The sequence below is a fragment of the Aythya ferina genome (assembly GCF_964211825.1).
Source record: "Aythya ferina genome assembly, chromosome: 3".
Lineage (NCBI taxonomy): Eukaryota > Metazoa > Chordata > Aves > Anseriformes > Anatidae > Aythya > Aythya ferina.
Genome location: NC_140298.1, coordinates 85,856,217 through 85,883,852, shown reverse-complemented (window position 1 = coordinate 85,883,852; position 27,636 = coordinate 85,856,217). Strand labels below are relative to the sequence as shown.

The following is a 27,636-nucleotide window of genomic DNA, read 5'->3' as shown; positions in this document are numbered from 1 at the left end:
AGCTGGAGGAACTGGGTTTGTGGCTCCTGCTGTCACAACAGGATGAAGGGAGAGTAACTGCTGCTGCAGGAAAGGAGGTCACCTGAAACTACCTATAAGTCTTTTTCAGAGGTAGCAGCCAGATAGTTTTGCAAAACTTAAGAGCAGATGAAACAAGCAGATGTGCCACAGTTGTTTGGCTACCCTGGCCTTGTTTGCCTAGGCCAAAGTGGTCCCTGTTACCAAACTCTGCTATTCCAGGTAGCTTGCGGCATGGTTCTGCTAGTTCATGCAGGAACTGATTTAGTACTTCATGAAGAGCAAAGACAAATCTTCCACTTTCTTTATGATTTCTACTGCTGTGTTGTTTACATCGAGAGAATGGTAAGACTATAAGAAAATAAGCAAAGAATCTTCAGATCAGGAAACATCCAGAGAAACAGGAGGTGATGGTAATCTTTTATCCAAAAATATCATGTGTGAATACTGATGCACTAAGGTATACAAGTTTTTTGAGATAAATCCTACTTTGTCCACTAATGTTTGGAAAAAAAAAAAAATCTAAAGGAAAAAAAAAAGTATCTTAATACTCCTTTAGTAATCTGAATTTACTATAACAACACCACACAGTCAGAAACAACAAAGAAATGATGGTAGAAAGCTCTTAATAATGTCTTTAAACTCCCAGAGGGTAGGGGAATGGGGTGGGACAATGACAAAAAAAACAACCACCTTGTTAACAATGAGCTCTATTCAGTGTGATAGTTCCAGTAACACATTTACTGAATCATATCTGCTAATTCTGAAAAACACCTTCTTGTGAGACAAGAATAAAAGACATGACATAAAGTACACAGTTTACACCACAGCTTTTATAGAGGAGTAGCTGCTTCTATACTCTTAAAAATGGCTCAGCTAATCAAAGCTTGGTAAGATGTTCTAATGTTGTTTGTTGAGACCAGTTAAGTTTTACATAATGATCATAACATTATTTCTGAAATTTCCACTCTCTTTATGGCACTACAACAATAGCTAATTGTCTGACTCCACAGAGTCACTGAAATATCAAAATCTCTTGAGTCCATCACTACTCTCTATCTTCCTTTGACAAAACTATGTAACGGGACACTGCTATACATGCTTTTGGGGATCCCATCACCCCAAAGTGATTTATCATTATTGTGTCTGCTTTCAGTCAAGAGCCTACTTATTTTTGTCGTGGTTAGATATTTGTACCAGACATATTTCTTATATACCAACTGTTAGAGAACATGAACATAAAGTACAGTTTAAGATATATTTCACCACATCCAAGTCAAGAAGAGAGGAGAAATGTGGAGACCTTTCCCTACTCATAGATGTAAAGGGCTATTAATTAGCTAGTCAAGGACTTTGGTTTAGCAAGAGCCATTTGCATCTCCAAGGAGCTGAAATAAAAACACTTATTTTAATTAAGAAGAATGATCAAATAGTCTCTTAGATAAGAAAGCAAAAGAATAAGTTTCAGGAAGAAAGATTAGATCTGTCAGGGTTTCCTAGAATATTTCAAAGAAGAAATGTCTTATAAGAGGTAAGATATTGTTCCAAGGGAAGAAAAATAAGTATAAGGACTATCTCACTCCTCAGGACATGCCACAAGCCTGCTCTGATTGATATGCTCTGGCCATGTTCCAGCTCTGTACATATATACTACACTGGTCCCCTTTAGGCCTGTGGAGTTGTACTCTAGGACTCAGCCAGACTCACCAAAAAGACAACAGCATTACAGACATTAGCATTTACATGGCTAGGACCATGCAGACCCAACAAGTTTCTGCTTCTCCTAAGAAAAGGAATAATCTGTGGAATAATAACATGTTGCTGTGGTGAGAAAAAGACCCTTTTCAGAGTGTCAGTCATCAGACTTATTCCTCCTGTCCCCCAAGATTAGGAGAATCAGCATTCCCAAATCCCCACATCAGTCTTGTTACTGGTGCTCAGGCTCCACCTAACTTCCATGATATAGGAAAGAAGGCCCTAATTGCTCAGCTTTGAGATGTCAAAATTAATATCTACCTACTCAAATAATGATACTTGAGCTGGTGATTGAAAATGTATCAAGCATGCATAGTTTTTCATTGGAAAGCCTGTTTTTGCAGATCTCAGGCCATTTGTGCAACTCTTGTCTGAATGTTCTTCAGTTCCTCGCAGTGCTTTTGAAGGGCAGGCAGTCTTCCAGTGGCAGCATCACTAATTCCGCAGACAGGGGTATTACTGCCCCTTTGTTCCCCCTCTGCTTGTATAACCACAAGCCTTTGCCTTAAACTCTTTTTCTTTGGGTTTGACTCAGCAGTCTTGCTTACCTTGGTAATTTATTGATACCTCACATTCTTAGGTGTTATCTCACTGTGGGATATGGATATATCCTATCTAAAAAGCCTTTTTTTTTTTTTTTCTTTCTCCTTTTTGTAGTTCTTCTGGTGAAGGCAATGCTGCTAATCCCTTCCACCAGGGAGATAAAGAAGCATCTCACAATCTTGCAGATGGCAGAACAAAGGACTGTAAAGGCTCAGAAGCTTCGAAGTGGGACTAGTTAGGTTCATAACAGCTATACTTTTCATGGAGGTAGCTACAGAATCCACTAGAACAGCACTTCAGCCACTGTGCTGCTGCTTGCTGATAACAATATGGTCAGAATTACATTCCACTTAAACAAAAAATACAACCATTTACAGTGGAAGCAAAAATAGGAACCATAACAGGAATCTTCTTTATTTGTAGTTATATAAAGAGCTAAGAGAGAAGATACTAGGAGGTAGAGCTTGAGAGTACATAGCTCAGTTCTTCAGGGTAAGATAAACACAGCATGTACACTGCCAATATTGTTCTCTGTGGAGATCTTTGTATCAGCCCCAGTGCTTCCTCTGAGGGGTGAGAGGCTCTTCAGAATATCTCAGGAATCAAAAGCAGAGAAAAGGTAACAAAACAGGAGGGAGGAAGGAGACAGTTAAAAGCAATTAGGTACTTCCCCACTATTCAGGAACTCAATAAAAGTTTCTTGGAGCACAGCAAAACTCCCACTAGGAACTGCTCTTTTCTACCTGGGAATGGATTTCTGAAATCTTGAATAGCTCTGTAAAGGTGTCTTTTCAAGGTCAGAGGAATAAGAGAGATGTATAAGCAGAGCCCTGATATTCTGTCTTATCTTTACTTACTGTACTTTCTGCTTAGTGTCTTCCCAAAACACTGCATGACAACCCCAGAAAAGCAGCTCTGAAGAATACAGAAAGGATTTTCCTTTGGAGCTCTATTGAGACATGCTGAATTCAGCATCAGCAGATAGCTTCCCCCCAGGGTAATTATCCATGAATCCTAAATTTAATCAACATCAAATATTTTGAGATTCTGATTAGCTCTCCTTCAAAACAATTTAAATTAAAAAATGAGCCTAAGCATATACCCCTGGGGCCTGGACAGGTGTCCTCCTAAAGATCTGCTTTAAGAATAACCTTTCTTGTCAATTTAAGTTGACCCAGATGGCTTTCCACTGAAATAGCCAATCACATCAACCATTGTGGCATTTTAACTTTGGGGGAGTTAACTTTAGCTGAGGGCAGTAATTTCCTACAGTGTTTCAAACAGATCCCCAAGAGAAATGTCTCACTGAGTGCTCTGACACAAATCATAGCCTCTTCACAATCAGCTACTGTTTAAATGAAAAATTACAGTTTAAAAACAAACAAAAGCAAAGCCACTGAAAAGTTCTGTGCTGAGATCCAAAAACACAGAGACTGAGTGCCAGAAGCACACATAAGAACAGACAAACCAGTAATTCAAAACCTGTACTTTGAAAATCTTTGGTCTGAAAGGTATGTTCCTCAAAACCAGCATTTTAATCTCTCTAAATCTTTTATAGACCTATTGTTTTTGTTAATGATTTTTTAAATATGAACTAAAGCTATAAAATGGGTTTGTTCCTGTGGCACAGACACACAAAAGCTCCTGCTCATTTAAATCAGCAACAGGACTGGGCCATTTATATCTCTATAGATGTGTTTCTATAGAGATGTGCAGGAAACTGGTTATTAATAAGGGAACAAACTGATGTAGGGTGCCAGCTGGTCTTTGTAGTTCAGTTTGGGTCAAAGGACTTAAGGTAGCATAAAGAATCATAAAATCATAGAATGGCTTGGGTTGGAAGGGACCTTAAAGACCATCTAGTTCCTAACCCCCCTGCCATGGGCAGGGACACCTCCCACCAGACCAGGTTTCTCAAAGCCCCATCCAGCCTGGCCTTGAACACCCCCAGGGATGAGGTACACACAAATTCTCTGGGCAACCTGTGCCAGTTCCTTACCACCCTTACAATTAAGAGTTTCTTCCTAATGTCTAATCTAAATCTATTCTATTTTAGTTTAAGACCATTCCCCCTTGTCCTATCATTATCTACCATAGAAAAGAGTCCTTCTCTATCCTTTTTATAACACCTCTTTAAGTATTGAAAGGCCACAATGAGGTGTCGCCGAAACCTTCTCTTCTCTAGGCTGAACATGCCCAGCTCTCTCAGCCTTTCTTCATAGGAGAGGTGCTCCAGCCCTCTGATCATCTTTGTAGCCCTCCTCTGGACCTGCTCTAACAGGTTCATGTCCTTCTTGTGCTGGGGACTCCAGATCTGGATGCAGCAATCCAGGTACAACAAGTGGGACCTCATAAGGGCAGAGCAGAGGGGGACAATCCCTTCCCTTGACCAGTTGATGCAGCCCAGGATGCAGGTGGCCTTCTGGGCTGTAAGCACACACAGCTGGTTCATGTCAAGCTTTTTGTCCACCAGAACCCCCAAGTCCTTCTCTGCAGGGCTGCTCTCAATGAGTTCTTCTCCCAGTCTGTCTTTATGTCTGGGATTGCCCCCGGCCCAGGTGCGGCACATTGCACTTGGACTTGTTGAACCTCATTAGGTTTACATGGGCCCACTTCTCCAGCCTGCCCAGGTCCCTTTGAAAGGCATCCCTTCCTTCTGTTGCAACAACTGCACCACTCAGCTTGGTGTTGTCTGCAAACTTGCTGAGGATGCACTCAGTCCCGTTTTCTGTGTCATTGATGAGGATATTGAGAAACACCAGCCTCAAGACAGATCCCTGAGGTACACTGCTCATTACTGTCCTCCACCTGGACGTAGAACCATTGACCACTACTCTTTGGATGTGGTCATCAAGCTAATTCCTTATCCACTGGATGATCCCACCCTTCAAATCTCTCTCTCTCCAATTTAGAAATTGGAATGTCATGTGGAACTGTGTCAAAAGCCTTACAGAAGTCTAAGTATATGACATTAGTTGATCTTCCTTTGTCAACTGATGCAGTCACTCCATCATAGAAGGCCACCAGATTGGTCAGGCATGATTGTGATTGGTGAAGCCATGCTGGTTGTCTCAGATCAATTCCTTGTGTTTCATGTGCCTTAACATTGTCTCCAGAAGGATCTGTTCCCTGATTTTTTGGGGCACAGAGGTGAGGCTCACCAGCCTGTTGTTCCCCAGGTCTTCCTTTCTACCCTTTTAAAAAATGGGAGAGAGATTTTCTTTTTTCCAGTCACCAAGGACTTCACCTTACTGCCATGATTTTTCAAACACATGTATCATGGAGAGTGGCCTGGTGACTACATCAGCCAATTCCCTCAGGACCCTGGGATGCATGTAATTAGGACCCAGAGGCTTGTAGTTTTTAAGTTGTATCAGGAGGTCCTGAACTTGCTCTTTACTTAGAGTGGGAGGGACTCAGCTCCACCAAGGAGCATCGTTGCTCTTCTTCGTGCACTAGCAGCACATTTGGATGTCAGATGGGATGCCAGATTGTGTTTAGAAACTCTAGTGAAGAGGATAAGTAGGGAATCCTGCTCTCACCTCTGTGAACTGTCAGCTACAACAGTTGTCCAGGTTACAGTTCTCCCCAGAGACTTTACTGGATTTGCACCATGTGGTTCTCTTTCCACTTTCCTTCAGTCCCCTGATACTGTGGTCCAGGTGACCATGCTGTAGCCATCCCCAGTAACGTACAGCTGGCAGGCATTGCATGTTATTCACAAAGGTAAAGCACAAAGGTACATTTGCCTCCTTTGTAGGCAGGAGCTGCAAGAGCAACACCACCCGTTTGTCTAGGCTAGAGGTTCTGAGCCTCCAAGCTGTAAATCCTTGAAGCTGCAGTGATTACTTCTAAGGGTTTCACAAAAAGTAATTAAGAAAGGGAAGCTTGTTTCCAATAGGTTTACACAAAATAGGGAAGGAAGAAAAATAAAAATAAAAATAAAAATAAAAATAAAAATAAAAATAAAAATAAAAATAAAAATAAAAATAAAAATAAAAATAAAAATAAAAATAAAAATAAAAATAAAAATAAAAATAAAAATAAAAATAAATCAGTGAGGTGGGACCCTTCTGAAGGTCAAAAAGCATTTAATTCTTTATTTCATGATATCAATAGAAAAAAGAAGAAAATGGTATTGCAACTTTCCTGATGTTATTGAACTTTCTGAACAAGCAATCAATAGGATTTCAGGCAGTTTTCCTGCCAAACTTAACTCTCTGTGGAAAGAGGAGTAGTTATTCTTCCTTTGACCCTCCATTGAAGGCCATGAGCAGGAGGATTGGCTCTAATTTTTCCATGCCCATAGGATTCCTTGTCCCAGCAAAAGCTGCTGCCCTTCTGTGCACTGATGTTCTGCAATGCCTCTGGCTCTCTGGAGAGCAGATGTAGGTGCACTGAGACACGGAGTGAGAGGAAGCATGGCCAGATTGCAGCCCTGCTCCTCATGGACCTGAGAGGCTTTGCTAATACAGCTGGTCTATCTGTGACAAGGCAGTAGAGTGGCAAAGATAGGAAAGAGTTATTTCTGTGCAGAACAGGTGACAGGACCATCACTGCAGATACCCAAATCCATGGTAATATTGCCTTACAACTTCAGTATCCTTTGAAGTTCCATGCTTTTGATGATGTGATATTGGTATGATACATCCATCACACATCACCAAGGTCACATCTAGAAGATGTCACTGATGAAATGATATAATAGAACTTGAGGGCTGAAATATTAATTTTTAATAAACAATGAAATATCTTTTTTTATCTTTTTTTTTTTTTTCCCTCAGGGGCTATGGGTGGTGGTGGTGGCGGCAGCGGTGCTACTGTGCAAATGGCAGCCGGTATGAATATAAAGTTTGTTATAAAGTATGAGTATAAAGTATGAAACATCATCAACAGCTAAATCATTAGGTGTATGGGAGCACTATTTACGATCTCCAACAAGACCCAAATGTATAAGAAACTTTTGTCTTAAAAGTATACATGCAAAAGAGACAAGACAGATAAAAAAAAAAAAAAAAAAAAAAAAAAAAGTGTTGTTGCTTCTATGTTTTAGTCTCTTCCATTTTAGGAAAAACTCAGTTTTTATTCCAATATTTTAATCACTAATTGTCCATCTTCCAGTGCTTTCTACAATATCTATCTGAGATTTTTCTTCCCTACAACTTAATTTCTAGCTTTTTTCTCTTCTCAAAATTTTCTCAAGACAGCCTCAAATCACTTTCTTGGTTGAAGGGCAAAATTGATATTTAACACATCCTATTATTGTTTTCTCATCAGCAGCAGAAGTATTCTCACTTGATCTTCTCTCAGTTAACTTCCTCCCTCTGCAGTTGCTCCTGTAGTAGAGGTTTGAAGACGCTTATTAATTTTCTCCATGACCCAGCATTCAGCAGGGTCTTCACAGTCTTATTCTCTCTATGCTTTTTGCCTGTGAATAAGCCATACTAGTAAATAGAAATTCATCTACCCTCCTGAGGTCAGCAACCAACAGATTTATTACCCATCTATAGGTTTCTCATTTACTCCTAACTAAACAGTCTGTTGAGATGACATTCCCTCTCAGTGCTTTGACTTAACACTTTAAACTTAAGTACAACATGTCCAAAGAAGAATCCTGTCTTTCTCTTCATTACCATTAGCTTTGCAACTGTGGAAAATGCCACAAATACTTACAATCAGGAATGGTCTTAGATTTGACCTCCCTCTCCTTGTCTACCTTGCAATTCTGTCTGCATAGCACTTCTTCACAGCTGAGACTTATACCCGCATCACTCACTATCTCATTACTTCCTTCCCACAATATTCTTTTCTCTGGCTTTGACAAATACCATCTTGCATTGCTTCTAGCCTGTCAGCTGCAAAGTTAGTTTTCTTAGCTCATTGTTTTGACTATGTCATTCTTCTCCTTGCATCCTATAACAACAAACATAAGCTACTCTGAGTACTTTCAAGATTTTGATTCCTCCCCACACTCCACCTAAATATATCAATTTCAAATATCCAGTCGTATCTGCAGCCAGACTGCTAGCAATTGAACATTAAAATCTAACTATTTTGCTCATTCTTTTCTGCAGGCTGAGCTGTGGACCAGTCTTTTCCACCTCAGCCAGGAGCCATGTGTTATCAGATAGCCCAAGTTAGGCTGTGATAAGGATTATTAATGAATGGCACAAATGCTTCAGTAAGCCAGTCACAGTATGAATTTTCTGATCCAATCTAAAAAATAACAACAAGAAAACAAAACAAAAACCTATATTCCCAATAATTCCAGGTCAGAAATCCTCTTAGCTGAGTAGCCTGCTTTCTACCATGCAAATATGTGAGAGTTTCTCCATTGATCTCAACAGGACTACGATGGATTTATATATTTAAAATTTGGGTTTGAATTAAAATCTGCACCCTAGAACACTGTGCAAGAAGGGGTAGCCTTTCTGCTAGAATCAGGACTTCCTGACAGTGACAAATCTCTTGATCATGCCTTTATTTCCTCTTTTGGTTTTGGAATAACTCTAGTCTGACTGCAATATTGTTCAAGAAATTATTTTCAGATAACATACTGAATGTCTCTTTAAGAAGAAAAACTGTCATTTATTTTTTTCTATCCCACAAGAAAAAATAATGTTTTCTTTTATATTTATTTCAACCTTCATATTCCCCTCAGATTGTTACTCTAACTACTGTTCTATCAATGAGAAGGGAAAGTTCTTTCAGCTTTTACATGGCTCTAGATTCATGACTTTGACTCTTCCCAAGCATCCACACTGTACAGCCAGCTGACAACAGGTATGTGACCATGCAGGGTGTGGAGTCAGGAGGATCTAGATATGATTCTGGTATAGCTCTTTGTTGCCATCATTGGCTGCAAAACTGGTACACCAGGTCAACAATGCTTCAACAGACAGACCTTTCACCCTATGTTATTGCAGCCCTTAAAATCTCCAGTTGAGATTTGGTCCCAAGTTCTGGTCCCCTCAATCTCTATGAGAATGTGCAGAATAGGAATGGACAGGTGAAAAGATTTTGCAGTCATAAATAATTTGGAGAGAAGGAAGACATAGACATCGAGGGTGACAATTCAAATCTTACAGTGTTCCTCAAAAACTCGGTGCACAGTTACCTCCAAATACACCATTACTGCAGAATTACAGGTTACTATCAAGTCTGGTCTCAGTTAAAAGTCAATAATGGCTCTACAAGTCATACTCCCAACTTTTCGACCACAGGTCACAGAATTTAAGTCATCACTGGTCACAAGCAAACATTTCTTCCTCTCCTTGCTCTCCTGATACTTTGTCATACAATATCTATGTGGATTTATCCTACTTCTTTTCAGATAACAGAAATGTAATATACTGGATAACTTGACACTTTTTCAAGGTGTCCAATGTTACATTTTTAAGATTTGTAACAAATTTGGGTAAGGGATATATTGCCAAATTTCAGATGACTGACCAGATTTATTACCAGATAAGATTACAGATTAAAAGAAACTTATTTAAAAAACAGAAGTTTTCAGTCATGGGATAAAGTTATGAAAGATAAAATGACAATGACATAATTAAGATTGCATTTAACTGTGCACGTTCTCCCTGAATGAATTCAAACAACAGCTATGTTATACCTCATTCTCTCTTAGATTTAGTTGGAATCTTATCTTCTACTGTTGAGTTAAAATGGGTTTATTTTGTTGTGATGGTTTCTTCATTTGCCACAAGCCTTCCTTTCTCACACTCACCCCCCGCACTCACCCCAATTTGGACATGGAAAAGCACAATACAAAAGCTTAGGACCTCTTTCTGAGTCATCTCAATGCCGAACATCTCATCTTTGTAAGGAAGCTTTCTTCCTCTTTTCATGTGAGTGATGCCACACAATACTGAGGAACAAGATATTTTCTCCCCCCTCTCCTCCCTATGTTTCCATGAGGCAGATTGCTACTGTTTTTCTTAATTAGCACATTCAGCCTGCTTGTTTAACAACCATCATAAAGCATATACAAACCAATTAAAACTAGGTAACAATTTACATAATGTAGATCCAACTGCTTTTGGTTGTGTTGATTTTCTTCTATTTACATTGCTTTGTACAGTATATTGTTTAAGGTATACCTGTGAAAAGAAAGGGTCAATGGATGAAGAGGCTTCCCTCTGAAGACTACACTATTTAATGGGAGAATTCTTAGTGGACTCATGATTTGCTAATGGTTTACTCAAGCACAAAAATACAAGTGAACTACCTTTATTTGCTAAACAACCCGAAGAACTACAACAGCTCAAAGCCCAAAAGAGAACAGCATTTCCCAAGCTGGAGGAAACAGATAACAGTTTTGGTCAGGAAGTAAAAAGGGAGTGAGAAGTCTTTCCTGTCTGAGTGACGGATGAAGCAATTGCTTGGAGTAATGGCCTGACTCAGAAGAGTTAGATCTGACTGCAAGGTCCAAATCCATGCCTGGAGTGCAAGAAAATATGGGACCCGACACTTCTGGAGTCTGACAAAATGTAGATCCAAGCACATAACAAGAATGGTTGTGAGTCTCTTGGCAAATCTGTAAGGACATGGTAAGGAAGAAATGTAAAGTTAATCTAAATAACGGGTGAGTGTAGAGCCATTTCCTTGCACTTCTGCACTCCCAAACGTTTGGAAGACTTTTTCCACTGTTCTGTCTAATGTTGACATATGTATAAAAACACGTTTGTTTGCTTAACTTAACTGGATTTAAAGGGTTTAAAGGTAGCTCTTTAACAGCAATAGATTTTATCCCTCTGGCTCTGATGTTCCTCATAATCTGGATTCAGGGGTACTCTACGGCTGATTTGAGAGCTGATATCAGAGAAATAGGACTGGAAAACTTGGTTAAGAAAGCACTGTGGCACACAGCAAGGTAGAGGAGAGTATGCGTGGAACTTGGGAGTCCTGAGAGAGCACATAGCACTCACACCTGTAAGTGGTGATGCCATGCAGTAGTAAGCTAGAGGACTAGTTAGTGGTCTAATTAGTAGATTTCTCTGCCCAATAATGAACCAGGCCTGAATTTTACATCATTTTGTACAGTAAAGCTATTGACTGTTGCACAAGTTTTTGTTCTGATATCACCTACATTCTGCTGTTTCTCTGTCAAAAATGTAGGTAAATCACCAGCTATCAACATCATTTTGCATTGAAACATGTTAAAATGCAGCTCATGGCAGGTAATTCACTTTGAGGTATACTGAAGAGGAATGGTGACAGGAAAAGAGCACTGTGATTACTGAACATTTAGGTCTGGTCTGCAACAGGCCAGACAACAACAGCATCTGAAAGCAAAAAGGATTGACAATCCTGTTTGTCATCCCATATCATGTTTTCTGCAACTGTGGATGGGGTGGGAGGCTGCAACTGTCATTATTTTTGTTTCTGAAGCATTAAGGGCCAAATCATGTGAGTACTCTGATGAATTCCTACTCCCTTGGAGATCAGCTCTTTATAGGGCTGACATAAACATGTTCTGAAAAGTATGTGATGATAAAACCTATTTCCACAAAGGAAGAAGATTGGTCTTACTTATTAGGGAGGCACTGAGGCACAGAATTACTCAGGGTCACTTAGCAGATCAAACCCTGCTCTGCCTTTCTTCTGCTCCCAGATCCAGTTGATAGTTGGGCCCCCAGATCAAGAAGGATGTGGACCTGTTAGAGCATGTCCAGAGGAGGGCCACAAGGATGATCAGAGGGCTTGAGCACCTCTCCTATGTTTCCGTGATAGGCCCTCTTGGGTAGCATTCTCCCCAGGGCATCTGAGGCATGGAGCAGCAGCACATGAGAAGGGTGCAGTGGTGGGTCATGTGGATGTGGTGCAGGATAGGAGAAATAAAACTTTGGTTGTCACTGGGACTAGCAAAGCCTCAGGTCTCCTTGTGAAGGTGAAGAGTGGTAAAACATGGGGAGTAGAGCAAAAATACTTGTCCCCAATCAGTAAGTCTTACAAGTTTTACTGAGAGCTTCTCTTGCATTGAATTTCAGCATTTTGAGGAGGGAAAAAATGTTATGAGACATCATCTTATATGTAGTGAGGGCAGGGAGCTGCTAAACTGCTCACAGAGGTTTGGCAGTTAACAAGTATTTCTCCATCTATTGTTTGTTTTGATCACAAGATCCCTGACAGAGATGAGGAGCCATCTCACGTGTCCCTAAGCATTGTGCAGAGCCTGACTAGCCTGTTGGACCTGGTGCATGGAGCAGTGAGAGGTAGGTGCCAGCTAGATCCCCATAGGGAAGCATACTATAGTTGGTTGACATGTAGGACTGGATTTACTCCTGAAAATGCACAAGTATCTGCCCAGGCCTAGAAGACAGAAAGCTGACTGATTTACAGATGTAATATCACTGTCTACTGGCCATCAATGTTCTAAAATCATTCCCAGCTAGTGAGTTTTGGCAGTGAGTTTTGGTCTTTAATGGAGGATATGCTCCCTCAGTCAAAGGTAGTAGTATTGCCTCCACCATCTCCAGCAGTCTTTTATGCATTATATGAATGTTAAATTGCAGTCATCACAGATATTAAAGGAAATCAATAGTTGCCAACATGTACTATGCAACAGGATTGAAAAACTACTTCTTTTACTAATCCGGTGCACCATAGAACATGAAGTCTTGAGCTAGATGAGACTTTTAGCCCTGAAAGTTTTCCTTGGGACCTAGAAGTGTTCATGTAAATAAATGCAGGTTTCCTAGGAAAATAAATAAATAAATAAATAAAATGCTACTACTACATTTAGGCAATTTTTTAAACAATATATTGTTTTCCTTCCAATATCGATGATGCTTTTTGATATTCATTTCTCATATTTTTCAGTTTTGTAGTTTGTTGTTGTCTTAAGAATTTAGGAGACATATAGAAAGGGAAGGACATGTAGTTTGATTTTGAAAAAGGTGGGTTTGAAAACAGCAAAAGAGTATTCTGAAAGCATTGAAAATCTTTTTTTTTTTTTTTTTTTTGTTTTCTTATGCAACTAACTTACAACTATACAAACCCCAGTGTTGCTCTCTGCTTAGGAACAATGGCCTCATTAAATACAATGGGAAAAAGTATCACACTTCTTACTATCTTTTGAAATGATGGGTCTGAATTTGGGATGTTCTGTCTAGCCAATTCAAGGATTTAGTCCACATACATCACTTAGTCAAAAATGCCATATGTAAAGAAAGTTAAAAGAATGTAAAGATCCTCATTCTATACAATGAACTAGTAACTACACTGCTTGGGAAAAGTGTGGTGGAATCCCTTCAGGATCCTACCCCAAGCCTGATTAAAGGAACTCAATTATTTCTGCTGACAAAATTCTCAGAATATTTTGTATGCTTTAACTGAAGTGTGACTGAAACCTGTCATTCAGACAGAAATCAATTCACTGTTCCTATAGTGAAATGTAAAATTCCCAGTACTACTAACTCTTATTTAATTGAAACAAATGCTGCAGTTTAAAAGTTGGGCAAGAGTATCCTACAGGGTGTTTACATCCAGCTGTTTTCTGTAGGAGCTGAGTTACAGCAGTGCCTATTTATGAACTAGTGAGAAGGTCTGTGATTTAATTAAAGAGAGAAGAGATAAAATCCTTCCTTCATAAATGAAAGCTAATGCCCTCTAATTGTATATAGATGAGAAACAATATAGAGAATCACGTGTGAGCCTTCTTTCCTCATAATACCCTGGAGTCCCCAGTTCTGGGAAACTGCAGGATGATTACTTTTTCAAATATTCAGTTCTGCTGTACAAGTAGAGACACACTTAATAATGTAGAACATCAGGAACTGGGCCCTGGAATTTCGAAGCAGTCCACTAGCTCCACAAACAAATGTGAAAAAAAAATCTTTGCATGCCCACTCTGAACAGTCCAAGGCAATATTTCCTTGGAATACAGACTTTATTATGCCATTCAGAATCCATTTTAGCTGCAATTTAACATCTACTAGAGGAGTCACAGTGGGAAACTGTGGCAGAATATTCAAGGGTCTTAATTCCTCTTTGCCTAAAGCAGAAGTAGGGCAGGCTGGGGAATCAGCATTCCTCTGTACAACTAGAGACAAGAAAAGTGTCAGAAATGCTTCCTCAGGATTTTCGGGCATGGTAGAATGAGAGTAAGCCAGACAGCATTTAGAAATGTGTCATTTTGTATAACAATCATTTTCCTCTGAATATGCCTGCCTTCTCTTGACTTACTGTTGAGTTGTCTTTGCGTGATACCAAGGAGAAAACCTTAAGCACTGGCTCATCTGTCTTGGTAGTGAAAGTGCAGGATTGCTTGTGTCCAAAAGAGGTTTCAAGTACACCCTGATGATCCTTTTTTTTTTTTTTTTTTTTTTTTCTTCTTCTCTGCATGTTTTGTAGTTCTGCTATATCCTTTCTAAGGCACTTTCTTATAGTGCACAGGATACAGGACATAGTGATTTACAAGGTAGAACAATGTTGTCTTCTGTTTTTTCGCTATGCAATATTGTTTGTTCTTTTGCCTACAGCTTTTTTTTTTGGGGGGGGGGGGGGGGAGAGGACGAAGGAATGTGTGTGATTTTTATTGTGCATTCTCAAGCAGGATTTTATTTTTCCTTCTTATATTATTTTGCCCTTCTCCACATCAATCCCTTTTGCTTGTTGAATTTCCAGTCCCTGTAGTTAAAATATTGAATAATGTATGTCTTATGCACATCTGTGGGACTTGGCTATTGTCCAAAAGAAGGATGATACCTCTCCCCAAGATTTCTGTGAGGCCCCAAACTGCAAACTTTAGAGGCCAAATCTTATATTTGAAAGTAAGGAAGTGATTGGTTTGTGTCAACCTGTATGTAAATACACTGCTCGTAAGTGTATTTAAATATGTGAATACATTGCCCGGGTATCAGTACCTGTCCTGTGCCTTACTGGCAATCTTGTAAGGAACTAATTCAGTTCCTGTTAGAATTTTGACCAAAGCACAAGCATATAAATGAAAGAGACTGATTAACTTATGAAGACTCTTTCAACCACCTTTTCCATTAGCGTGCAATTCATCAAAGTTCAAAAAGCTTATGCAAAGGTACTTGAGTACTGCCTGGTAGTAAGATCTCAACTTCTGATATGCAAGATTTAGTTTTGGCCTGACACGTTAGGACACATTAGGTTATTCTACAGGGTCTCAAAGCTGGTATTCAGCTCAATAGATCTGAATACTCATTGGTGAGCTGTTGAAGATTATTTAGTGGACACCTAAATAACCATCCTTTGCCTATTGTGTCTATACATTCACTCAGCATGAAGATTTTACAACAGAATATTTTCTTTCCTTACTATATTTTAGTAAGCATTTCTGACATCCTGATTAATTCAATCTATATTACTTGTGTCAGTGACGCTTTTCTGATGACAGGCAAAGTGGTAGCCAGCTATATCCCTTCTCATTTTCTCTTGATAGAGTCTGTTTGGTTACCTGTTAAAAAGCTCCTCTGCCCCTCAGAAGAGAGCACGAAGAGACACCGGCAGGTAGAGAAAGCTGAGTAATACCCTGCCCCAGTTCTTCCCAGGTCCATCGCACAGACCAATACTTACAGTGGGATAACTGTAAGGAGAAGAACTGAAAGTGGGGAAAGGAAGGTTTCAAAGTGTTTTGGGGAGGAACAAGTGTGGGAATGAGTGATAAAGGGGTAAAAGGGGCTGCCATGTGTTGGCTGCTTGGTATTGCAGTCTGGCCATGCCCTGTGCCTGATCAGTGCAATCTGTCATGTCTTCTTATTAAATTCCATTTCTAACTCCTTTTCTGGGTAAGGAACCCTGTTTTGTGTGCATCTGTGAGGCTAGAGGTCCAAACAACTGCAGCAGGACTACTGTACCCCATTGGTGCAGCAACTGGAGAGACCAGAATGACTGTGTGTGATCTCCCACAAAGATGAAGCCAGGGTAGCTGTAAAGTAGGTGAAGTGCTCTGGGAGCCAGGCACGTGTGTCTTGAAGGGTGAGACCACAGGAAGCAGTGGTTACCAGTGGGACCAGAGGAATCCCATCCAGCTGCCACCAAGCCCTCTGTGCCTGGGTGGGTCTTGGAGTGGGGTATCAGAGAAGAGCTGGGATCCAGAACCAGCTGCTGGATGGACTCGGTATTCAGGCCAGTTACAGCATCGGGTGGGTGGGTGGGTGGGTGGGTGTATGTGCATACAGTGGTCTATATCAGCAGCTAGAATGGGGCTGTGGCTGCTGATGGAGTTACCTGCTCACCCACCCGAGCCCTGCCACAACAGGTTTCTTTCAGCATCTCTCACCTATATATCTCTCACCTATCTATCTCTCATCGCTCCTGAAGCTCTCCCTGATCTTTGCTCCCTGCTGAATCTTTTTGGATCTTTTTACAGAATCACAGAATTTCCTAGGTTGGAAGAGACCTCAAGGTCATCGAGTCCAACCTCCAACCTAACGCTAACAGCCCTCCACTAAACCATATCCCTAAGCTCTACATGAGTTTTTATCAATCTACATGATTTTTATATCCAAACAAATGCAGACCTTTTGGTATGTCCCTCATGGGTCATAGAGACCTATCCCAGTATGAGATTAGAACAGATACGTTCCCTCTTCTACCTCCAAAATAGCTGTTTGTGTGAGGTCTGACCTATTGTATGGTCCTGTTTATATCATATCCGTGTCCTTCAATTCTAAAACAATTTTTTTTCTATGAAGAGAGTTGAAGGAAGGACAACCTCCTTCTGTAAATAAGAGACAGAAGCCTTGCTTGCTTTTTCTCTATTTCTCTTAAATGTTCCAAATTCTCTAAATATGAGAAACAGTGTTTCTCATAATTTCAGGGACTGGATTTTAGAGGGCTGGATCCAAACAAGATTCTAAAGATGTTCTAAGCCCAACACACAAGTAGAAAATAGCACAAAGAAATTGAAATTTGAATTCTATAGGAAAAAGGGTGAGTGAGCTTGCAAAGTGTATGGCTTAATATAAAAATAGGTATGAACGTATTATAAATGTTAATTTGATCATATCTGGGAATAGCAAGATTTTAGAAATAATATTATGAAACTAATATTAGGAAAGAGGGACCCCTGAGGTATCTGAATGGAAGGAGAAGTCTAATTTAATTTCCATTTTACTGAATTCTGGAAATGTGTTTATTATTTTTGCCCCATTCAACCCTAAACATGTTCCTGAAATCTAATGCAACCTCATAAATGCCTAAACTGACCAGATATTGTTTTTTCCCTTTTATTCTAGCTTTTGCCTTAGTTCTGTATAGTGAAAGAAATGCAGAAAGGGATTATTTTACATAATAATCCCCTGTTCCTGTCTTTCCTATTTTTCTACGACCGTTCAACCTAAAAGACAGAATATATGATTACTTGGTGAAAGCCTTGTAGCCATGAACTCTGTCTGTTTTGTAGCCTTCAAAGCATTATTTGTATAAAGACAATAAGAAAGTCTTGTTCCTTTATAAGGATGACTGCAAGGAGTTTGATCTCTGAGAAGAACAGCAAAGAATGCCTTTCTCCAGCTCCCGAAAATGACTCAGTAAGAGATTTTGATCTCTGTATTGTAAATTTGATATCCTGTAGATCTCCTCTTCACCTCACCTATTGAGTTGCCTGTTATATTACATCTTTCAAGCTTAATACGTGATTGATTAAAAAGCTTCATTTTCAGCCTGCTTTTCTATATGACCATTTTCAGCTTAAATGTTTCATGATTATTTTTATCAGCCAAACCCACTGCTATAGGATAGTTCACTTAAGCTATGGATGTATTTTGTTTTAGATACTAATTGTTGGAATAAGAAAAAAAAAAAAAATCTGTCAAAGTAATATGAACCTTTCTGTCCTCATACATCCAGGCTGTTAATCATAAAAAAAAAATCCTAACACGCAAAAAGAAGTCAGAGACTACTTCATTAAATAAATGAACACATATAATTTTTCTACATATCCTTGGCTACTGTTCTTCTCTCTGGAAGTCTTTGCTCACCTGTCTGCTGGAGTCCTGAGACGTTACAGTAATAACCCCTTTTTTTTTCCATACACACAGATCAAGGCTTGTAAATTTGCGATGACTTCTTTGTCCCCTCTCTTTGCTACAGGCTGTGTTATTGCTGGAGAAACCCGTTCTTCATCATCCAGTACACTTTTAATTTGAATGGGATTTCATGATTTGAATACTGGATTGCCCTTTGCCATGCTGCTCAGCCCTATTTGTGACTGCAGACCACAGTGCTTGTTCTCCTATATGACAACCTCTTTCAGGTATTACAACCCTGTAAGAATTCCTTTAGACAGATGTGAATGTGCTTCTGACAATATCCACCCCTTTCTGACCAAGTGTGACCCACAGGGCTCTGCTCATGGAAGGCAGGTTGGCCTTTTGCAGGCCTGAGGAGAGGAGAGCAGCAAGCTGCTGCTCCAAATGGAGCATTACCTCTCATCTCTACTCCATGCAGCCCCACTGGAGGCTGAAGACCAGCCCTGCTTTATCAGGTGCTGGGCAGTGGATATGGCATAGATTTCCAAAGAATAAGTAGCAGATCCTTCTGTCCCATGGAGCCTTGGCACAGTAGGCCTTTTCTTACACATGCTGAAATGGTAGAATGGTTTGGCTGCTGCAGAGGAATAAGAAGATTCATTATGAGGGATTTCCTCTCTCAATTTCTATATTCTGTGGCTGTGTTTTATTAATAGGAAGAAAAAGAGATGATTCTTAAGAAAAATTGTGAAATACTAGGAAAACAGCACAGCTAGGGGGCTGCAGGCAGCTGATCCCTCGACTGCAGCTACTCTTGAGCAGTCATACGGCTTACAGTGCTTGCAGTCAGCAACGTTATCACACACGTACCCCTTTACCATTAAATGTGGGAAGCACAAGGCTTGCAAATGTGTGATCAGCTTAAAACCTCAGTGCCTGGTAGACTTTTTTTCACTGCAACATCATTTGGCAATGTTTGAATCTAACACCACAAATAAATACACAAATAAGAGCGAGGCACGATGCTTCTGGAATGGAAGGCCAAAACAACACAGGCTTAAGCACCTTTGAAGTTCACCTGTAGGATCATGAAGAGGTCCTCATGCCAAAATAACACAGAGGCAGACTCCTCTGAACCCCACTGAGATAGAAGGATAAAAGGATTAAAAGGACAGCCTCTCCCACTGAGGATTTCAGCCACTCCATCCTTCCCAAGGCTGAGCCCAGTGGCCAGGCACAGCGAGGAGTGGAGAGGCAAGAGGACAACATCCTCAAATCCCCAGTGCTCCCTAGGAGCTTCAGAGAGAGACAAAGCTTCACCACTGCTCCCTGAACCCTGGCATGTTTTAAAACCTAGCCAGGACACACTGTGCTAATCATAGATTAGGGAATAGCTCATATGGTCCACCCTTCCTGTCCTAAAACATGCTAATGAATCCTTTCATCTCGGGATATTTTTCACATATTTATATTTGTCTGCACCAGGCAATGTTTGCCCTACATTTCTTCCCTCTCACTGTGAACGGATGCACATCCTCACTCCACCTATCTCTCTGCAGGAATGGTTTTCTGAACGAGATGAGACTGCTCAGCCAGCACGAGGCCTTTAGCCAGAGTATTTCAGCAGGGCTCCAGTTCACTTCCCATCTCTGGCCCCAGGTCGCTCAGCAGCTTTCACACCGATGTCTTCCCAGCAGCGAGCATCAGGTTATCTGAAATGTTTGTGCAGAAAGCTCAGAGCCTCAGCATAAATTGGGAAGGAAAATTTCTTGATAAATTAGCTTCACTGCTTCTCAGCAAAATCCTCACATCACGAAAGGGAGCCAGGAGTTTTTGCTGTCTGTTGCTGAAGATAAATGTATGCTTCAGCAGCAGGAGGACCGGGAAAGTCCAACCCCTGAACTCCGTGCTTTGCAAGTCATGTCACTTTGTAAAACTCTTAAAAGACTTAACTGCCTGCAGAAATGCTGAAAATATTAGTTTTAGGGTCTGATTTGCCAATTCTTAGACACACAAGAAGTCTCATTGAGAATTTGGGGTAAGCAAAAGTCATTCAGTTATTACAGCCTTGGAAAATGACTAATTATAAAATAGGTTGAGAATTGTTGAATGCTCTCTTTCTTGCTCTCTTCACCCCATGTATGCAAATCAATAAATAAATTTAAAAGCAACTTAAGCACCTTAATAAATTAAGCTGCTGTTTTAGAAGATTTCTCTAATTAGATTTATCTTTAATAATATGAGGGTACTTTCTAGAAGTCTAGCATGGTACTTTTCTTTGGTAGAAGTATGCAATTTTGAGGCAAGTCTTCTGTATTTATTAAAGTTACTAGAAACGTTTATTTTCCACTACTTGAATTTATGTCTTGCAGGTGTCTTTCCTGCCCATGAACACTTCTTCCTCTTTACAGTTAATGGGAGTTGCAGAGGCACAGAGGCTCAGGTTCTTATTCACTTTTCAATTGGGTAAATAAATCCTTATTACTTGAATAACTCTCAGAAGAATAATAGGTAGATAAATCATGTAAAGTTTTTGCAATCTTTACAACAGCCCCCAACTGGAATTTCTATTTCTGATATATACAGTTTTAAGAGAACATCAAGTACAGTATCCACCAAGTACAAAAAAAGTTTTGCTTCATTTAATGAATTAAGAAAAATATTTGTCAAGAAAAAAATAAATAAAATTTAATCTTGGATTATATAAATATAATAAGTTTTCTCTAACAGCACTGGTTAGGAAAGTTGCCTATTAAAAATCTGACCACTGATTGAAGCTTGCAATTTCAGCCTTCATCAGTTGCTTTCTTGAGTGACTCATCAAATCAGTTACCTAAAAAGTCAATATTGAGAAACCAGGTAAACCAATAAATACCCCTTCCAGTCACACACTTGCTACCAAACACTCTTGAGAACACAGTAAAGCGTTTTATTGTTTATACTCATTTTCATTTACACATAGGAGGAACAATCAATGCAGTTCTATCACAGCAGGTGGACCATACCCTGAAACTCTAACTTTGACTGCTGAATGTACATAGACCTTTCTTAAGGTCTGGTCAGATCAAAAAAAAAAAAAAAAAAAAAAAAAAAAAAAAAAAGTTGGGGGAAATAGGGAGGAGACCAATTTCAATAACATTATTTTATTCATGATTCATGGGCATTTATTTTGCAGGTGATACAGCTCTTCTGAAAGAGCAAACTGCTTCACTTCTTACAAAATAGACAATAATGTAATTACTTAGAGAGTTCTAAATTTTGCAGTGGTTCATGCGGTAAGGGTGTGCAACTGACACAAAATGGAAAACATGGTTACAACAGCAAATTGCTACTTCTATTCCCAGCTGGTTTATGGAAAAGGTCATTGGACTTCTTGTTTTCTGCTCTCGAGTTATGGAGTAGAAGCAAGAAGTATTTACATTACGAAGGCAACGATGAGGACAGTCTATAGATATGCAGTGCAGTTGAACAGGTCTACAACTCGTTTCTACAGTACTTGCATTTGCTATTGTTTGGAAATACAAATATAACTTTTGCACACTGCCACTTCTCACACATGTTCAGCTGAAGGAGTCATTTACAGAGTTTACTGTGATGCTCCTAATTTATTTAAGCCTCCGTCTTTCCTTCTTCTGTGGCTCATGATGAGTGAGCAACTCTTTCCACTGAAAGAAAGAAATTACAGGTGTGCAGAAGTACAACTATGCTACCGACACAGACAGAGACAACTGTGCTCTGGTGCACACCCCTACAACCGGCTGGAGAACAAATTAAGAAGTTAAGCCTGCAAAATAAATTGAGTTTACTCTCAAACTTTTTCTTCAGTCCAGATGAATTATAGACCTTGATTCGAGGCTGCCCTCTTTTTTTTATTTATTTTTTATTTTTTTTGCAACAGATCTGCGTGACTATTGGAACAGCATCTCTGCCAGAGTCATTACACTGAAATGCAGAGCTGAGCAGTTTGGTGGCAGTATGTATTGACGTTTTTGCAGCATCATGAGTCTGGCAACTGGCTTGGGGAAGTTTCAAGCAGTGGGTCTTTACAATAGCAACTTGATTCTGCAGACAAAAAGCAAAAGATTGGCAGAATTATTAAAGTATCACAATAAAGGCGAGCGTGTCTTCTGCAGACCGTGGCACCGGGTAGAGCTATTAGCTGGCAGCCACTTTTGTCAGAGGCGCAGAAAGGCACGGTTTTTCAGCGAATGAGGAGGAACATGAAGGTGTGGAGCTTTTCCCGGTGGCTGGAGGGCAGCTTTCTTCTAAGGATCCCTGTTCCCGGCTCAGGCCGGGACTCCGACTCCATTCCCAGCCCAAGTCAGAGCCGTAAGGAGGCCAGAAAGTAGGCTGAACTTTACAAGCAGCCTTAATCTAGGGCCTGCCCTACCTTCCTCCCTTTCCTAATAATAAATAAATAAATAAGGAAACCGACGCCGGCAGCGGGGCTGCAGCCGGCCCCCGGCTGCTGCTCCCGGGGGGGTCGGGAGGCGGCGGCGGGGGGCAGCGGCAGCCGGGCACGAGTATGCCCTTCGGCATGCGCTAATTAGCCTAAACCGGGCATTAGCATACGAAATGGCGGCACGGGGGTTTAATGAGTGGGGGGGCGGTGGGGGGGGAGCCGATTGCCGAGAGTCGCCCCCCGGCAGCCGTACGACACGCTCAAGCACACGCACGAACACACGCGCGCACACTCGCATGCACGGGCACACGCAAGAACACACGTGCACACGCACAAGCACACGCGCACATACATGCAAGCGCACACGCATGCACACACACGCACACACTCACGCACTCGTACACACACACGCACACACACGCACCCATACACACCCTCACATGCACACTCTCACACACACACACGCACTTTCTTGCCTCGGGGCTCGCCCCCAACCCTCCGGGCGGGCACAGAGCACCCCTGCCCAGCCGGGACCGCGCCTCTCCCCGCTGCCGTTCCCGACCCCCGCCCCCTTCGCCCCTTCCCACCCCGAGCACCGCCGCTGGGGGGGCCAGGGGACACCCACCTGTGGCGTCGGGCACGGGCGTGCATGGGGGCAGCCCCGGCGAACACATCGCATTCAACATTTTCAGCTTGTGCATCGGAAACGTATGAGTTTGTGGAAAGCTTGTTTGAAGTCTTCGTTCGACATCGTATAGATGATGGGGTTGATGAGGGAGTTGAGATATCCGAGCCACGTGAAAAAGTCAAAGATGGCCATGTGGAACCAGCAAGCGTCCTTGCAAATAGGCAACACCAGGCTGATGATGAAAAAGGGCAGCCAACAGACGATGAAGGCTCCTAAAATAATCCCTAAAGTCTTTGTAGCTTTCCGCTCTCTAGCGGCCGTGAGCTTCTTCTTCTCCAGCAGGGCGTCCGAAACCTTCACCTTCACCTGGTTCATGTACACGGGCGAGCCCGTTTCGCTGGATCCCTCGGGGGCCTTGGAGTTTATGGACGTGACGGAGGAGGACGACCCCGGGGAGTCCGTGATCAGCTGAGCCCGAGTTAGTCTTTTACCCGCTTTCTTTGGCGTCTGCTTCAAAATCCTCGATCTGGCTTCCACGTAGATTCTCCCGTAGAGGGCTATCAGCAGCAAAGTGGGGAAGTAGAAGGCTCCCACCGTGGAGTACACGGTGTAGAGGACGTGGTCCGTGTTCACCACACAGTGAGAGACTTCCTCGGCCTTCGCCTGCCGCCAAAACAAGGGGGGCATGGAGATGCAGATGGAGAAGACCCACACCAGGGCGATCATGCCCGCTGCCCGCTTGGGAGTCCTTTTCGTGGAGTACTCGACGGCGTCGGTGATCGCCCAGTAGCGGTCCAGGGCGATGACACAGAGGTGCAGGATGGACGCCGTGCAACAGGTGATGTCCGAGGACAGCCAGATATCGCAGACGATCTGGCCCAGCGTCCACTTGCCGGTCACAGTGTACACGGTGCTGATGGGCATGACGAGGATGGAGACGAGGAGGTCGGTGACGGCCAGCGAGGCGATGAGATAGTTGGCCGGCGTGTGGAGTTTCCTCGTCTGGTAGACCGTGGCGATGACAAAGGCGTTGGAGAGCACCGTGGCCAGGGTGACGAGCGCCAGGACGACGGCGAGCACGATCTTCCCGGAGAGGGGGGTGGCATCTTGGTAGATCCCTTCCTCGGCGCTGCAGTTTCGCCCGTGGTAAGAGTCGTTGGCGGGGAGCAGCGGCGCCCGGCAGGGGCTCGCCGGCTCCATCCCTCCGCGGCCGCCGCCCCCGCAGACGGCGGAGCTCGGCGCGGCACGGCTGGGCTCGGCACGGCACGGCTCGGCGGGGCTCTACCCCGGCAGGACCCCGTGGGCGCCGGGGGAGGGCTGCAGCATCCCCGCTCCGGCACCACCTCCCCGCCCGCCCTTCCGGGAGCGCGGAGCTGCCTCACTCCCCGCGGGCCGGGGAGCGGGGGGCAGCGGGGGCCGGCTGAGCCCGCTGTCCCCGCCGCCTCATCGCCCCGCCGCCTCCCCGCCGAGCCCCGGGCATGGGGCTCCGGCCGCCCCTAGGCGCAGCCCCGCCGCCCGCCGCCCCGCTCCGCGTGTCGACGGCCGCAGCGGCAGCGGGGCCGCCGCATGCCCGCGGGCGGCGGCTGCGGCCCCCCCCGGGCTCCGGGCGCGACGGCTGCGAGGGGAGTGGAGCCGCCCCCCCGGGCCCGGCCTTTACGCGCAGCCCGCGGCGACCAGCGGGCAGCAGCGGCAGCCGCGGGTGCGGGAGGAGCGGGAGGAGGAGGAGGAGGAGGAAGAGGAGGGTCCGCGGGAGGCACGGGGGGAGACCACCTCCCATGGCGCCCCGCCGCGGGCCATGCTGTCGGGGCACCGGCCCGGCCGGTGTGAGGGAGCGCCGAGCGGCCGCCGCCCTTTATATAGCCCGCGGCGCGGCGCCGCTCCGCCGGCACCGAGCAACCGGTGCGGCTCCGGGCGGGCTGCCCGCCTGCCCGCGGAGGAGGAGCCGCCGCCTCCCAGCGCCCTCCGTCCCGCCCCCCAGCCACCGCCCGACGGGGGGGTCCGGCCCGCCCCGGCCCCTCGCACCGCCCCGGTCCCCCCCGGTTCCCCCGTCTCTGCCTTTGCAGGCGTCGGGGAGGGGAGGAGGATGGCGAGCGGCACCCCTCCGCGGCCTCCCCCCGCAGCCCGGTGGGGCTGGGGAGATGCCCGGCTCCCCACGGATGCCTCCGGTCCCTGCTGGAGCGTGGGGAAGGGCAGCCCGGAGGGTCCCGGTGCTGCCGGGGCTGGGCGTCCCGCCGGGGCACAGCGCCCGCTTTGCGCTTAAGCCTCGTAGCAATCCAGCGCCTCCCGGGCTGGAGCTTCCGTGCCTTTCTTTTTATTTCACTTCTTTGTAACGTGCTTGGGAACATCACACCCGCGAGCGAACAGCCCCGAAGTGTCCTGCAGGATCCCCGAGTGCTCGGGAAAGGCGCTGCGGGGACAGGAGGTGCACGGGGATCGCGTGTGTCCGTGTCCCCGAGCCCCTGCCGGCGTCTCTTCTCCGCGGCCGCCAGAAAGTTTGGCACGCAAAAGGAGAGGCGAGCCGGCTTTTTGCTGGGTCAGTGTACTTCCAAGCTCAGTGAAATGTCTGCTCCAGCCCTCTAGTGAATCTCCCAAAGAAGCCACGACAAAACGTCCAAAAGAGAGGCAAGGCTTTGAGCCTGAAGGCATGTCTGTGCACACCTGCACACACCGCTGCCTCCCCAAGCTCCCTGTAAACTCAGCGCTCCTGCCTCGCTTGTTTGCCCTGTGGCAGCAAGGCAGCCTGTCTCTGTCTGTCCCCTGTCCATCCTGGGCACCACGTCTGCCCTCAGCACCACGCAGGGCTAGGCACCTCTTTGTTCTGCCTGGGACGCTGAGTTTACGGGTGAGAAAACTCATCACCCTGTTGGAAATCCTTAAGGAAGACAGACCTGAGAAGATGCAGGTCAAGGACGGATCGCAAGAAGAGGCTGGAGAGGAAGGATCGGGGTGCAGAGGGGTGAGGAAAATCCAGGAAAAGAAGCACAAAACTGAGGGAGAACCGAGGCTGCACGGCAGTGTGGGAAAACCAGAGCCCTCAGGGACGATCCTTCCCCTCCCCATTGCAGCGCTGGGCAGCGTGCCCTGATCTTGGGATGTGCTCAGTATCTACATGTCCCCTGAGATCAAAAGGCAGGGACACGAGCTTGACATTTTGCAAAATTTGTCCCAGATCTGCTCTTTTAAGAGCTCTCTCTCAGGTGGGGAGAGGATTGCCTTGGATTAATCAGTATGGTAGTCGAGGTTTGCCTATGTTCACCAAACTGTCTAAAAGGTGAAGTATCAACAAGCCTTTCTGTTTTCCCAGGAGGTCTTGGGATAAGGTTTAGTCTATTACCATGCTTTTATTTTATGGTGTCTCCTTGTGCTCAATGGAGCCTAGTAATTGGTTGGAGCCCCTAGGCTTTACCACGTTACAAATAATAATACAGTGCTATCTACATCCTTCTGGTCTCTTTGCTGGGCAAAGATTTTATAATCCTAGTTTCTAATACACTTTGCTGTTCCTTCCAGTTTTGCTGAGCATTTCTGGCTGAATTTAGTTGTGCTTAAGTTGGCAGCTGCCCTCTAGCCTCCATAGCTCAATATGTTTCTCAAAAAGGGCTACATATGTGAGCCTGATTTAAATGTAAAACACCAGCAATAACAAGACCAAATCCTATCCCCTTCATTCAGTTTTGGAACTGTTTTCCACTTGCAGGAAGGCTTTTCTGAAAAAATTACATAGCCTCCAAGGGTAATTTCCTAACCTGGTCACTGCCTTCAGCTAAGTCATATAATGCAAATACTGTGTGAATGGGTGATGAGTTCTGCACACCCTCTTGATGTTGTCGTTCACCATTGCTATAAAATGTTTGTGTTCCTCTAAGCAGTGCTTTTGCTGTTCTTCTTCATTAATTCTGGGTTATTTTCTATCAGTAATCATCATTCATTGCTTCCCTCTTTGTCTTGGCAGGAAGATGCTTTTCTTCTTCCTTGTTTGATTTCTTCTGCAATGTTGTCTTGTTTTTACTCAGTTATGGAGTACTCCTGCCAGCGGCCAGGAGCGTGCTCATCCAGGTTGTCCCAGGTCTACTTCTGGTGACTTCAGTTGACTTCCCATGGGGATCAGCTGGTCCCCCTGCCAGGCTCAGCAGTCATTCCCTATCCTTCCCCCTGGGGCTTCAGTTTGGGGTTTGAAATAGCTGCAGCTACAACGTAAAGGCAGCTTCATAACAGTGCTCCATGTCATGGACCTGGTGCTGTGCAGGTGGGGTGGTGAGGATGTGTCCCCACCCAGGTACTTCAGGCAGTGCGTGGTAGTTCTCAGAATTCATGTCACAGCAGGCGGTGCTCAGCTT

At 43.8% G+C, this 27,636-nt stretch overlaps 1 protein-coding gene and 2 long non-coding RNA genes across 4 annotated transcripts; 1 reads left to right on the top strand and 2 right to left on the bottom strand.

Annotated features, from left to right (window-relative positions):
- Positions 1–9,700: 9,700 nt before the first annotated feature.
- LOC311433740 lies at positions 9,701–18,395 on the bottom strand. Its single transcript, XR_014690931.1, has 2 exons — positions 18,279–18,395; positions 9,701–10,861 (listed from the first exon to the last, which is right to left on the bottom strand). It is a non-coding gene; the product is annotated as an uncharacterized lncRNA (long non-coding RNA).
- LOC311433739 lies at positions 10,785–21,823 on the top strand. Of its 2 annotated transcripts, none has more exons than XR_014690929.1 (5): positions 10,785–10,909; positions 12,446–12,539; positions 17,756–17,828; positions 18,391–18,553; positions 20,642–21,823. It is a non-coding gene; the product is annotated as an uncharacterized lncRNA (long non-coding RNA). The 2 variants fall into 2 exon arrangements; XR_014690930.1 differs by lacking the exon at positions 20,642–21,823 and adding an exon at positions 19,829–20,458.
- Positions 21,178–24,633, bottom strand: HTR1B (5-hydroxytryptamine receptor 1B). Its single transcript, XM_084513230.1, has 2 exons — positions 23,297–24,633; positions 21,178–22,331 (listed from the first exon to the last, which is right to left on the bottom strand). Exon 1 carries the CDS (start codon positions 24,497–24,499, stop codon positions 23,360–23,362), a length of 1,140 nt encoding a protein of 379 aa, XP_084369356.1. The 5' UTR covers positions 24,500–24,633; the 3' UTR covers positions 21,178–22,331; positions 23,297–23,359.
- Between the last annotated feature and the right edge of the window lie 3,003 nt (positions 24,634–27,636).